This window comes from Limanda limanda, chromosome 13 (assembly GCF_963576545.1).
Source record: "Limanda limanda chromosome 13, fLimLim1.1, whole genome shotgun sequence".
Taxonomy (NCBI): domain Eukaryota; kingdom Metazoa; phylum Chordata; class Actinopteri; order Pleuronectiformes; family Pleuronectidae; genus Limanda; species Limanda limanda.
The window spans coordinates 10,873,161-10,888,548 of NC_083648.1; the positions used below are offsets into that span (position 1 = coordinate 10,873,161).

Consider the following 15,388-nt stretch of genomic DNA (forward strand, 5'->3'; position numbering starts at 1 on the left):
ATATAATTGAAAGAAGGCAATTGAGTAAATGGACGCAGGTACTTTCACTGCTGCTATTTACATCTATTCTCTAATTCAGTTTTTAGATTTAAAAAAATTGCTTAAAGCACTTAAAATATTAAACATGCTATATATAAAAATGATAAAATGTGATTTTATCTGGTACAATAAATTCCACCTAAGTTTTGATGTGTCAAACATTGATTATTGGTAGTAAAATTATTTCGGTTCTAATAAACCCGACTCTGCCCGGAGTGACATGACAACCCTCATGTGGACTCAAAACGCAATTTTATTACAGCAAATCCATCCGAATCTCAACATCTTTCAAATAGCAGGTAAACATACAAAAGCTCACTTAACGTTTTTTATTAAATATGTAAAAAGCAGGTCAAGTTATTCACAAATAAAATGCAAAACATGCAACACGTTTTTTGGGGAATGCATAATGAGTGGGACATGAAAAAAAACATTTACCAGTCATTAATTATTGACAGTACAAGTTTACATTCCTTTTTCATTTACACAATAATATATGACTAAAGCATTATGGTGCACTGCCCAGTTCAATATTAGTAAATGCAATATTAAGAAAGGGTATACAATGTTCTTACTGGAATATAGTACGGCAAATAACTCAGTGAACTGACTCATCTCCCTAAGACCTGTGGTTAAAAAGAAAAGTCTGAAACAAACAGCTGAAACTGTAACAGTCCACAGGCTCCAACTGAGGCTTTAAAAATAAAAATGCTGAATTGTAGTAAGACTAGTCCTCAGTAATCTTTCTTCCTTTTGAGGTGTGAATTACACTGTGGAGCACACTGATTATCTGAAATGTTGGAATTTGCAATGATAGCTGTCAAACAGACATAAGTTGGCATTATACTACATTTTATTCACAATTCATCAACTGTATGGTCCTCCTTCACGAGGATGCAATTCTGAATCTTGCACTATGCCTAAGGCTTTACAATAATAAATATGGTGAGGGTCTATGGACAGACTGTCCAATACAGAGTCAAATGTCAGTGCAACATGTGGAAGGAGGTTAAATAAGAGCTACTACGAGCCCTTTCAGGGCCTGGCTTATTGCATTCTTGTGAATAATATTGTCGATATGCAAAATAAAAATAAAATAAAATGAAAAGGACAGAAGCTGGGAAGTTAACACTTGCACTGACAGGTAACTGGTACCTGTGTAAACTTCAGCATTTCATCACATCTACCGCACGTTTAGAAATGAATTTTCCACCCACACAGTCCTCGGAAACTTCTGTGATGGTCTGAGCGTGTCTGCTGGCAGAGGTGGTCACCACAGACCTGCCACAGCAGTTCACCGAAAGTCACAAAAAACATTAAACAGTGAGAAGAGAGATACAAAAAAATGTGATGGTGCTTCTATTCAGGAGGTTGCTTCATGTGCTCAGTCTTGGAGAGAACAAAAAATAAACCATGAGGAAAAATAAAAATCCTTATAACAGTTCTCACATATTTAAAAAGAAGGGTGTAACTGCAGTGAGGGGTGATGGAAGTCAGTATTCATCCTGTTCCTCCTGCTGATCATTTGGTGCCTCCTCGTGGGCTTGCTGTTCCGCTTCCTGTCCATCACCCTCAGCCAGCTCCACTCTTTCCTAAAATAAAAAGGGGGGGACACTGAGTACAGTTTGAGGCAAACACATGTGATCACACACAAAGAGTGTGTTCTTGTCTCTTTCAACCACACAATAACTTTCACATGATTTTCCCACCAGGAAGGTTGGCCCTCACACATTTCACTTGCGAGCAGTGGTGCAAAAACAAACCTAACTGGAGAAACAATAAATCCTACATCCTTTTCAAATCAGTTTGAAGTCACAGACTGACCTGGTCGTCTGAGGCGTAAAGAACCTCCATTAGCCGATCAACAAACGGAGCGTTTTCTTCACCGTGTTCCTGGCACAGCAGCTCCACCTCTCGCAGCTTGCTGAAGTAGTAGTCCCTCTCCTTCTCCACTCCTTCCAGTGCCGACTTTAATGTGTCCACCTTCGATAAACAAAATTCACATGATTATTTTTAGCGTCAATATCAAAACACACAATACTGCATGGACTTTGGTAAGGAGACACGACATGTCACAGTCAGTAGAGAGCAGACAGTCACAAGACCGACTGGACAATCCCCAGAGCAGAGACACACACCGCTTTGAATAAACTGATTCGTGATTCACTCTCACAAACTGATGCACGTTGAAGGACATAAATTAGATTTAAACATTGCGTAACTTATTAATAGTTGTCTAAAGTATGCAAATCGTATTTAACCAGAGCAGTCTTGCACCAATGATGAAACAGCAGGTTTACTTAGTGATTATTCTATGGGCGGGTCCCCTGTCACTATTTTTAGTTTAATGGATCAGTTTAATACTTTGTCAAGTAAAAATGCTGCGTATCCGCTGGTTACAGCTTCACAACGGTAGGGACTTCTCTTCATGTCAATATATACTCAATACTTTAAGTTTTTCTGCTGGCGACTGATTGGACTAAAAAGCTTCAGCTCAATTTTCATCCTGGTTTGATCCTTGGATCTGGCCACGTCTGCATATACTCAGCTATGTAAAGTGTCTATAAAAAGTTCTTCCATGTCTAATTATTTATATCATATCGAATCAGTGGACAATGGACATACAGTATGTAAGACACTGATCAACACTTATAATATTTTATGGCAAAGCAGAAGCAAATCTCTACTGAAAAACCTACATAACTGACAGATATAGAGTCCAGGGTTAATATACTATAAGTATTATTATACACCCCTTCAAGATGATTTTGTAGGAGGGCTGAACAGAAAGTATTTTATCCAGAGTGGATGCTGTGAGATGTCATTGTTATGTTGCTCTATCAAGAAGCAATGGTTTTAAGAGAGTTTGGACTTGAGAATATTATAGCTCATGCTGGAAATCTCTTGTGGATATTTTGCATCTGTGCAGGCACCATGATAAATTGTTAAACCCTATATTATTTGTTAGGTAGTCACAGACCGAGTCCTTCACAGGGGTGGATTGAGCTTGCAAATAATTTGATGCCTAAAGTGTGTCTATAAGTGCTGTTGCAAAGTACTTTTCAAAGCAATTATATCCTATCTATATTCTGTCAGTGTTCTATATAGATTTTTAAAGAGCTACATCTTTCTTTCCCCTGTTCTTCTTTGCCAAACCACTCAAGCTGTTGAATTACAGCTCGCAGCAGAGCTGTGAGCGGGTGAGTAAGGGAGTTTCAGTGAATGTGACCTGAGATCACAGTTTTTTCTTTTCTTTTTTGTTGTTAATGTTTTTAAGGCCATTATCATCTAACAAAGAAGAAGATTTTTTGAAAAGTACACAATATATTTACTTTCAATTTCTTCTGGCGTTTAATTTTTCCAGGCCAACAGACACACACAGAAGCATTTAAACAATTAGTTCATCGTTGTTACTTGTTGCTGCAGCAACGGATCAAGTATGAAAAGACTGCATGCCTAATACAGCTTATAAAGTGGTTATACACTCATTCAGATCGAGGTCAGACAACACATTATTGAGCCCATAACACAAGTTGTGCATTCTAAAGTATTATTATGTGGGGAAGAAGCTAGAAATAGTGGAAGAATAGATTGGAAAAAGAGGCCAAACTGATATTTACTGAGAGATAAATAAGCAACAAAAAATGTAGAATGTATTTACAGATTGAAGTATTTCCTGTTTGTGTTAAACATCTGCTTTGACCCTATTTCAAAAACAGAAAGTGGAGGTGTCCAAATTGTATCCATAATTCAGTCCAACTCAGTCACGTCTATGAAAGTATGAAACCACACCACCCCTCTAATCACTCCTGACAGAGGCCATCATTGTGGTTTAATCACAGCCACAGACGTTGCTGAAAAAAGACATGTGAGCAATGTAGAGAAAAGAGTTTCACAAAGATTATCAAATTAGACCACTTCCTGACTAACTATCAGAAATTATAGCATAAACAAACCTCCTCTGTAAGATGTGTGACCTGAGCTTCCAGGTCTTTCTCCCCTTTGGCAGGAGCTGCAGTTGTTACAGGGATCTTTTTCGCTGAAGAGGGTCGGGATGTCGGTGTTGAGGACTTGGGGGTTGTGGAGGTTGACCTTGATGCTCCTACAAGCAAATGACACGTTTATTACTCAGGGACAGACAAGCAGTTGCTATCATTTCTGAATTAATTCTTGACCAACACCCTAAACTTAAAACACAAAGAAATGATGTCATTTCCCGTCAAAGAATCTGGAAACTATTAGAGTTTTTTACATAAAAAAAGAAATGTTCCCATCTCAAGCCAAGCACAAAAAACCACAACATGTGAGAGTGTTGTTTCAGAACAGTGCGTCAAAATAAATATTTGCAAATGAAAAACCGACAAAATCAACGTGACCATTTGTAAACTTGAAGCTTACCTGCGGTGGGGGAGCTGGCTGCATGGAGGGACTTCTTTGGCAGGTTAAAGATCTGCTCACCGGGGTCAGGGGGGGGAATGGCATCCTGACCCTGTCGGGCTGCCACAGGGTCGTACTCTTTACCGTCGTAATTGGCATCAAAGAACTTCTTAAACCACTGGATGAAATCAAGATTGTCCTGAAATCTGCCCTTGACCAGTTTCTCCACAGGAATAATCTGAATCGAGGATGAGGACGTTGTGGAACAGTAAGTTATATAGATAATTTGGCACAAAACTGGAACAGGATTAATGTAGAGTTCATGAAACCCACCTTGTCCACATTCATCCTTTTGAAGGATGCCTGCAGCAGTTTGAAATTGTGAATGTACTCGTGCTCCAATTTAGCCTGGAACTTCACTTTCTTAAGACTGATGCAGCCAGGGAAGAGCAGATCCATGAACCCGCAATAGGCAGCTCCTAAAGATGTAATCAAATGTTAGTTGAGTGTATGAGCCACAGGAAACTCCAGCTAAAGGCTAGGATTGATCAAATCTGTCTGACAAAAATCCCCTGGAATAACAAAGAGCCTGGGAGCGTTTTCCGGGTGCAGACTGTTGACCTTGTTTCCTTAAAAAGAAAACTATTAATGCATGTTCTTGGTAGCACGGCTAATATTAACTGAAGCCTATTTAGACTTTTGTCCATTTGAAAAAAGAACAGGGCACCGGCTCAACCTGATTTAAGGCAATCTGAAATCTATAAAGTACATCTAGAGAGCACAGAGGAAGTCATCTATATTAATAAAAGGATCCTACACCTAAAGCAGTGTTAGTGTGTAAGTCTCTGTTTACAGAGAGGGACTCAAAGCTGATTACATGGTCACAGCAGGAGAACACGGAAGGGCTACGCGTTTATTTATAGGAGACGCTCTGCCAGGGAGAGGTGAGCATGTTGCCACAAGTTGCTTCAACTGCCAGCTTACAGACTATTTGAACCCGGAAGATGTAATCTCCCAAACATGTTCCACATCTCAAACAGCCTCTGTGAAAACATGCAACGCCAGGAGAGGGAGAAGAAGATTAGATTAAGAGAGAGAAAGAGAGAGAGAAGGTTTTTCATTCTGTTCTCACCTGAGGAGAGCTGCTCCACTTTCGTATAGTTTAGGCAGAGAATATCGTTAACCCAGGCAGTGATGTCATGCCTGCTCATAGTCTCCTGGGTTATTGAGGTAGAATATACGTTGACCGCCATCCCCCAACTGCAAACAGAAAAACATTACACTAAGAAAGAAGAGCAATGCAATAACAGGGAGGACCTTAACAAATTCAAACATACAGCAGAATATAGAAAGAGCAACGACTTTACAATGACTGGCTGAAAGGATTATTACACAAAACAACTTATGAATCAGAACAAATCACATTCAGCGATAGTTTGATTAAATTCTAACTTTACCCTTGGACACTGGAAGCCACACAGTAAAACTGCATCATCATATGATCGTTAGCATTTATCAACATGGCCAGACTGACCCACAAAGAAGCCCAGGGTCCAAACTGAAGTAAGGGCTTGTATAACTGTGGGCCCCTCACTCCTGCATGTCAGAGAACCAGTCTCCACTCTTTGAATGTATCCCCATCGTCTCCAAGTCCCTTCACCCAGCACAGTACCATACATTATTATTATAAGGCCAACAATTATGTAGTCAAGGCAACAGTAAGAACAACGTTTTATTTTAAAACGGTTATAAAGGACTTGTAGACTGAATTAGGCATGTAATGGGAAAATGCAAAACATTATATCCGTATAATATATATATATATATATGTACATAAGTTTAAGATATATCTGGGCTGTAGCAGTCCCTGTGCGTTGTGTTCATATTCGCTTCTGTATCCTTGGATTTGATTTTACCGACATAGTAAATAAAAAATCTGTTGCAAAGTCTGGTTAGATGGTGTGATTTTGCAACTGGCAAAGCTTTGGCTTTTGGGGTCTTCTGGCAAACTTTAATCCTTAAGCTACAGATTAAGCACTTAAACAAACTGGCAACAAAACACTAAAACAACCTTCTTAGTACCAGATTTTGCAGCGAGTCACACACTTTAGGGTAAATCTTAGCAACCAGCCTAAGTATTATTATTACATATTTTCACAATTTCCTTGATCACGCTGAGAGAAATGCTTCGTTAACAGGTTGTGTGTCTTTAGTTTTTTAACTGCAAAGCAAAATTACTTTAAAGTCCATTCAGTAATAGTTTGACCATATTAACAACAGGTTCCATCCCAGTTTATTAGTGACAACTAGTTAAAGGTTATGCAGTTTAAAACAGAAGACCTGCAATTAATCCTCCTACAAGAAGGTTTTAATATAACGTTTTAATTGAATCTGTTTAAGAAAGATGTTGATTCACAGGTGCTGAATCTGTAGTTTATGGAGCTGTTCAACTAAAAGTGTCTTATACACGGGGTTTTGATATTATTTTGTCAATTTTCAATGAGGTTATTCTAGATCCCCTCTTGGGAATTTAGAGATGCAATGGTTATACAATCGACAGAACATTAATAGACTTTTATTTTGATAACTTACTCACACATGACAGTAAATTCAATCTCTGGGTTGCTGGGACTGTTGTCTCACCAAAAAAAACATTCAGAGGAAATGGCCCTCGGGTTTAAGAAATAGTGAATGTAATGTATTTAATTTGCCTTTTCATAACCATAACAATTTGGCAGATTAATCAATCACGAAAACAAATGTTAGATGCAACCCTAGTATGAAGCAGTGTTCACATGTGTTCCACCAAAGCTGCACTAACGCCTCTTTGAAACAGTTGCAACAAGAAATGGACATTATAACCTTCATTGAGTGAGGATTTCTCAAGACTTCGATGGTTTTAACTGGGGGAAACCTACTAAATGAGTGTACAATAAAGTAGAAATCAGCAACCTCCAGCATACAAATGAAAACAGAGTGCAGTCCTCCTCAGATCCTCTCTAAAAATGAAGACTTAGCTGGGACTGATTTCAGCGTACTTCTCTGAAAGGCAGCAGAAGGACAGCTGCATTAAAAACACCCTTCTTATTGGATTATGGCAGCCACTAATATGGCATTAAATCTTGCTAAATCATCGTGCCCCACTAGCAGACACCAGGGTATGTGCCGGATGATAATAATAACCCTCCCATCATTAAAAAAAAAAAAAAAAAGGGCTCTGGCAGCAGTGCAGGAGCTGAGGCCCGGCTCACTGATTCCCTGAGAGGGAAGGAAGGAAAACTGGGCCAGAGGATCCCATGTCAACAAAGCGGATGTACTGTATGTGCTATTGCTGCTGTAATGCTGCTGCTAGCATGCTTTGTTAGCTTGGGGCAGGGATAGCCACCAGGGCAGGGCTGCTGTCTGGATCCAAACAGGGAGGAGGGTGGATCCAGGCTGGAGGAGGGCAGGTAAAGAGGGGTTTACCCTTGAAATCATCACCTTAAACCCACACCAGCGTTATGAAGGTGGGTGAATGTGGCTGGGGGGTGTCATGTCACGGTGGGAGTATTCCAACAGCAGCAGCAGAAGGGGCGTCTGTCGGTGTCCTGTCATTTGACAATGTGCACACACACACACACACACACAGTGTAACACCGGGCAACGACTACACAAGCTGCCGGCGACCAGCCCCCCAGCAGCAGCAGAGAGGGTCTCCGACCTGGGGGGGGGGTCTACGCCATGGTTCCAGTGCTCACATGAGAGGAGACAACGGATGAGACCGAGGCTCAAACCGACACACGTCGAACAGGAGGAGGAGGAGGAAGAGGAGGAGGAAGAGGCCAGCATGCAGGCTACAGTCTGCACCAGTGTCTTGTCTCTCTTTTTTTTTCATGACCTTACATATCTTTGTCTTCTAACATTACAAAATCGAATGCGGCATTACACGGATTTACCTGTAGGCGCGCTCCCCCCGCACCGTATTTTTCCTGTAAGGAATGATGTTGGTTCCGTTGTCCGGGACGAAGTCGTTGTTATTCTCTCCATTGGGGGAAAGGGCTTGGGTGGGACCGGGCATTTGGGTCTCTATACGTGAGGAACAGAAAACTCTGTTCTCTGTCTGGCCGGAGGGAAAAATAAATAAAAAAACAACAGGAACGATGCAAACGCTAAAGAAAGTGCCGCACCTCCGGGTCTCTCTCTCTCTCTCTCTCTCTCTCCCTGTGTCTCTGCTTATTCTTCACAAATCTCTGCCCGTGTGACGTCGCTGCACCGTGCACCACGTGACCGCTGGGCCTGGCTGCCTCTTCCTTATGGGAGGGGGGGGGGGGGGGCTATTTCACTGCTCCAAATCACATTGATCGCTTGAGAGTGTGCGTGCTAGCATCATCAGATCAGATCAATGCCGGATGCTTTTTGCTTTTGATTCTGCGATTGAGCCGCTCGGCAGATGCTGAAGGGGACAATGGGAAAGTGGGAGGAGGGATTTGATCAAAACAGGAAAATGCAGCCCACCCAGTTTCACCCACAGATGCTTAGATGATAATCAAACATCTAGTTTACACTACATATACTACATATAAAAAACAAGCAGGCAGGTCCTGAGAGGATACGGTGGTGCTGATGAAAATGATGACACACACACACATGGTATGTGATATAAAGCTGTTTTGATTACTAACCATATGAATCAATGATACCACTTCCCTTTAAAAAGCCCCTCCTTGGCATTTAGAAGGATATAAACATTTAATAAACGTTGGGATGACACTATAATCTAATATGGGCAGCAACTATTAGTATTAGTATTGATTCATGTGCTGATCATTTCTTTGATTAAAGGTTTGTTGAATTACGTGTCAAAGAAAATACATTTTTTACTAATATATACAACTAACCCTAACCCTAACCCAAAGAACGTTAATAGTGCATTTTTCACCTTTTGTCTAAAAAATATTAAAACAACTAATTGAAAACATTATCTTTATTTCAGCTGGAGATATGAGTGAATTGCAAAGACTTAATCATGTATTAAGTGTTTATATGCTACCTATAAATGCTACATTAAGGGAGTTCAAGTAAAGTGTTAATTAATCGGTAAAAAAAAGGGTTATCACCATAAAAACACATTAATTCAACAATAAGTTTACATTAAATTAAAACTTTTAAAACTATTCTCAATAGGACACAGAACATTTCCGTGTTTCACGCACAACTTGGATTGTATATAAACATAAATGTTTTTCAGCAGTATATCATTTTTTACTGCATTTGAATGACATATAATGTGACACCTTATATGCACATGGTTAGTAATCAAGGATAAGAAGCAGCTATTAGAAAACCAGCAGGTCACAGTATTTAACAGCCATGATGGATAATGGATCGATGTCACAGCTCTGTTAACAGCACTGGACTATAACACCAACTAATACAGCACAGTTATCATGTTTATACAGGAATTTTATGCAAGTATGTCCAGCCATTCTTATGGCCTAATACAATATGCTTTAGCAGAAGTATTCATGCATGTAAAACATTTCTACTATTCTGTTACTGCCTTGATTTGTTTCCTGTCGTGACTATTTTTCCATTGTATTGTTTCTTTAACTGAAAGGTGTCCTGACTTCTTTTTTAGAGAATGCATACCATCCTATATCAGTGTTTGTTTAAATTGTAACATAGATAGAGAGGGGGGCGAACATTTTAAGATCAATACAACTATCCATAGAGCATCTGTCAGTCCAAAGGTCACCTCAGATTTTGCCCAGTTTTTCATGAGTCAGAAGTGTTTTTTTGTGTGTTTTTTTTGTGTTAAGAGTCCAACCGAGGACAAACACATTTTATTTTCCTCTTTTTCTACAGCCTGATTTAAACCTTTCCATACTGTAAATTGTAATACCGCATATTATTATGTCAATATAGTGAATAATGTTAACATTTCTGTTAATTTCTGATTTTCAAACGAGCTAAAATATGTCAAATATTCACTACTCTTGCTCATCAAGCTGGGTACTCTGCTTAAACTCTAGTGCCACCGTGAGGCCAAAACTGACATCACATTTTTACCAAGAATTTACAAACGCACACAGAGACACAAGCCGACTTTAATTTACCCTGATCTATAAAAAAATATTCTGAAGATAAATGAAACAATTTACAAAACAATGTACTCTTTGCTACTTTTGTTATTTATCATGATTTTCTTTATCCAAATAGCACAAGCTTAAAAAGTGATCTTGACATCTCCTATGATCAACTATGTCAGCAAAGCGTGTGTACAATAAAACCCTGTGGATTTCCCCTTTAACTGTCACATCACAAAATTAACCTTTACACTGAAAAGTGCATTAAAATATGTGAAAACATAAGAAATAAATCAAGGCAGTGGACCAGGTGCGAAATATTCATCTATATTCTGCTGGAGGAAAATTGGCAACCAACTCCTCTGGGTCAACATTCTTACACAAATTCCTGCAGAGCCAAACACAAGACACAGCCAATAACTAATCTCGTTAAATGGCCATACTGAGGACACTAGGCACATTTCCTCTAAGAAGTAAGCATGCATGCAGAACTACATTTCCACTACAGTAATGCTGGAGGCCCAATCAGACTGGAAAGTGACAACTGCAGCATTTTGGTCTCATCAAGTGAAAGTAGAGACGTCCCTTTTTGTAGGCGGCAAGCAGCACAAGTATGAGAGGGTCAAAGATCATTGGCATCTATATGCTTGTTGCAATAAGTTTGCTGCGGCCAGGTTGGGTGGAAAAGTTTCTACCAGGTTGTCACTGAAATGAACTTGCCACTTGCCAATCTGAAGGGCCTTAAATTGTCATCACAGAGGTGCCGCGTTCACAGCCAGTTTCAAATGCATGTTCAGATTGTTCACCTGTAGAGGGGGATTCTCCTCTGTGGTGCTCTTGACAAAATCGAGCATTGTATCAACACCACAGATTTAAAACCACAGACATATCTGCAGTTACATTACAAGAAAAGGACAAGAAGTATGAGCATCTTTTATGAAGGAATGACTGGTTTGCATCAGCGGTCTGTTAGTGTGTCTGTGTGTTTCATGCTTTGTGATCTGAACAGATGGATTCATGACGGTGTCTATTGTCTCCTCACCTGAACAGTGACTTCTCTCACAGTTTGCTTTCTGCTGATGTTAATACCTTAAAGTGGAAAAGGATCAATCACTTGATGCTGAGACACTTTCTTAAGCCTCCTTAAAGTAGAGCAATCTCCAATACTTAGTATACAGCCAATTAAGACGTTATAAAACCACTGGCGTACTCACAGGTTGCATGTACGAGACATCAGTCTAACTTTGACATCGATTAAAGTATTTTATCGTACGTGTTTTTCTGAACCTCTTCTAAACTGGAATTCTTCCTGCCAGTACATGCACAGGCTCACCCAGGGGAACGGGGGGCCCCTGTGAACAAGGCAGACAAGATGGACCTCTGGCAAGCAGCTGCTTGTTAATGCAGCCTGCAGTCAATGCTGTTAGGGGGGGGGGCATGCTGGTAATGCACAGCCTAAGTGATGATATATGTTTTACACTACAGTGTGTTAATGCTGAGCTCAGTCCATTAGAGGAAAGGCCAGAGCTGTGGTTGCTGTCTCCATTCATATCTCACCAGTGGCTCTCTTGAAGTGGCTTGAAGTGCCCCCCCCAGCATTCACAAAATAGCCAAGAGGTCAGTGTTACCCTGAGGTTTAAATATAATTTCACTACTCATGGTGTTCAAATATGATCGATAGAAAGGAGGATATAAAGGGAGAGTCATAAACATGGGAGGTACTGGGAGAACTGGTTTAGCTCATCGTATACAGTGGTTTATTTTAAGCCTTTATGGAAAGTTGACGTTGGCAGTGGAAAGAGGGAGGGGGTGGGGGTGTTGATAAAAGACAAAACGACAAAAGGTGAGGACAAGTCTCTACTTCCTGTCCCGGTCTGTCCCCACTCACATCGCTGCTAACGGGAGACGTGGAACCCAGCGCTGCTAGTTACTGTTATCTTTTACAACCGGGGCTAGCTGCTGAAGCTAACCCGGCTCCGGGTGGGACATGTCAGCCGGGGGGAGTTAGCTTCCACCGGGGGACACGCTAGCACTTAGCACGGCGAAGCTAAAGCTAAAGAGTGAAGCTGGGTTTGAATGAGCAGGACGTTGTTTGCAGCTGGGGACATCCGGTCCGAGCTAACCAGCAACTCTCAGGGAAGCTAATCTTCTGACGCGGAGGAGCGGTGACAGCTCCCAGATGCCCTGACCCCGGGGGTCGTCCCCCAGCCCCCCACCACCGGCCGCTTCGCTTTCAAACACGTACACATGGCGTCACAGGTTCAAACTGGCTCTACAGACTGGGACCGAAGCGGGACTCACCAGTGAAGATCCTCAGGTTGAACAACGAGCTGTTTTTAAACACACAGGAGAAAGCTGTTTTCCGGCCGAGTCACCACACCCTCTGCCGCCCAGAATCACTACGCGCTGAGGAGAGAGCGGGTGTGTGATTGGCGGGCGTGTCATCGGTGTCGCGGCTGATTGGTTGGCGTGTGACATCTGTCCGGGGGTTGACCAATCATGTGCTGATGCGCTGATCACTCACACTGCCACACAGCTTTCAATCTCACCAGGTATTGGATTTTTGTTCCAATAATTATTGCAGGATTTAAAACTTTAATTGACTTAATAAAAGGTACATTTGTCCACGATACATGGGTCTGTCAGGGTTTGTGTATATTATTTCACATTAATACACCAATACTACTACACCAATAGATGGTTATTACTGATCAAGTAGACAGTCTTTTAAGGATTCCGAGCACTGACCCTATGAGGTCCTATTGAAATTGTTAGGATTATTATTATTTTTATTTTTCAGGCAAAATTAATTGGATTTTTGAGGGCTTTGAATTACATTTTTAATTTAGTTTAATTTAATTTAATTTATTTTTTTATTTTTTCAAATTTACATAGTGTACGATATTGTGCAATGAATATGTGGTTGAAGTCCTGCCAATTTGAGGTGTACAGTATCTTGCCACGAGAAACTAAGCACACTAAGAATATGGACAAATTATTGTGTGTGTGTGTCTGTGTCATTCTATGCTGCTTTTGATACACATTGCAGAGAAAACCATTATTTTCTTTATTAACCATTATTGTATATTCTACTTTACTACATTTATTTGACAGCCTTACTTAAAAGTGACTTTTATATTTTTGGATTTTATTTACTGGATGATTTAACATGCTTTAAAAACCTATTGTTAGAGAATAACCCAGTAGTTTCCAACCTTGGCTTCTGACGCCTTACAAGAATCACAGTGTGGGAAACACTGAAAATTCATGCAAAACCTTCTAGTTTATATTCGGTGATCAAATAAATTACATATTGTTCCCATCAACTAGCACAAGGAGTAAGGGTCACTCATTACTCAATAATCAAATCAAACCTCCGAACTGAAGCCAATAAATACATTTATACTAGAATATTAATGTAAGTTTCTTGTCCATTTTTGGGTTGTTTGTTCTCTGTCTCCTTGTTTGTAATGTACATTTCCCCTTTTGAATATATTAAAAGTAATATAATATAGTATAATGAACAAATGTCTGAAGCAGAAAATGGAAATAGTCAAGATTTATAAAAGAAAAATACAAATGTACTCAACAAGCCACTATCTGCAAATGATTTTAAAATAGGTATAAATATCTATTGAAAATAAGATTAATAAAACTTAAAAGGAATCTCACTGTCATGCTTATTAGTAAATGAAAACCAAAATGATCAAGGAATACCTCAATGTTAAAGTGATGCCGAAAATAAAAGAAGGTGCTTGACTGATCCACAATAAAACCTTGACAATTACAATGTTCTTTTCATTGGTGGCTAAATTTGGGGAAAATGGCAAAACATTAAATCAATGATTCCATATTATTTTAAATTGAATATCTGTGTCTTTTGGATGTCACCTTCTTAGGTTCTGCTATAAATTCTGAAATCCCTGAACGAACAGCAAAAGCAATATTTATTGTGAAAGAATGCTTTTACTTTTAGTTCTATGTTCTATGTTCCCAAAAACTGCACTCCTCCTGTGTTAACACCAGGGTGCAGTCATGCACTTGATAAAAGACATCTCGATGAGGCTTTGTATGAAATTCAGGACGATGAGAGCAGCTTGCTAACTGTGCTGAGAGGAGACACAAGCAGATAAAGAACATATTGTAGGAAGATTGTTGGAGGCTAGATTGTGATCATATTTTAAAGCTCTGGTGATGGAGGTTGTGGGTCAATGTTATAAATATTGTCTTTGAATGTTAAAATTGATGGATGTGTGTTGACGTTTTTAAAAGGCACTGATGGTAATTATTATAAAACCTCCTCTCAGTTAAATCATATGCTGATTATACTTGAGCCTTGAGCCTGAGAGTGAAATGCTCCTTCCTAATACCCACATGAAAGTGAGATTCAGAGCTGGATGGCTGCTTTTATGTTACCTCAGATGGTGGCTCTGTGTGATGAATTATAGACAATAGGTTGAGGGCAGCCAACAGTGCATTTATGACAGATAATAAATGTGCACTGCCAACCCAAGCCAATTGAAGTGTGCCGTTCTGGAATGGAAAAAGAAAGAGAAAACGGAGTTCATAGGCAAAAATTGTGATATTGTGTCAACACTTTATTATGCATCACCACCATGCAAAATCACTGCTATGAACTTGCTCAAAAATCAAACTAGATATATTTCACACATTTATGATTTTAGATTGGCTTGCCACTTTTTTTTGCCCTCCAAAGTGACTGAGTAAAGTTTCCACACACTCAGAAAGTACATCAAGAGTGTGTAGGTTGCTGTGCAAGTCATGCACAGGTCTGCGCGTGAGCACTGAAGCCACTGAAGCAATGGCGAATGATCTATGATCGAACCCTTAATTTATTTACCATTGATAGTAAACACAGTTTGTTCAATGCCCTTACCAGTGTAAAC

General features: G+C 39.9%; 1 protein-coding gene across 2 annotated transcripts; it reads right to left on the reverse strand.

Moving 5' to 3' along the window:
- Positions 1-276: 276 nt before the first annotated feature.
- On the reverse strand, positions 277-12,852 carry mapre2 (microtubule-associated protein, RP/EB family, member 2). 2 transcript variants are annotated; one of them, XM_061084090.1, is made up of 7 exons: positions 12,783-12,852; positions 5,549-5,676; positions 4,750-4,895; positions 4,438-4,654; positions 3,996-4,141; positions 1,864-2,022; positions 277-1,631 (listed from the first exon to the last, which is right to left on the reverse strand). In XM_061084090.1, exons 2-7 carry the CDS (start codon positions 5,667-5,669, stop codon positions 1,533-1,535), a joined length of 888 nt encoding a protein of 295 aa, XP_060940073.1. In that variant the 5' UTR covers positions 5,670-5,676; positions 12,783-12,852; the 3' UTR covers positions 277-1,532. The 2 variants fall into 2 exon arrangements, with proteins under 2 accessions (XP_060940073.1, XP_060940072.1); XM_061084089.1 differs by lacking the exon at positions 12,783-12,852 and adding an exon at positions 8,352-8,587.
- Between the last annotated feature and the right edge of the window lie 2,536 nt (positions 12,853-15,388).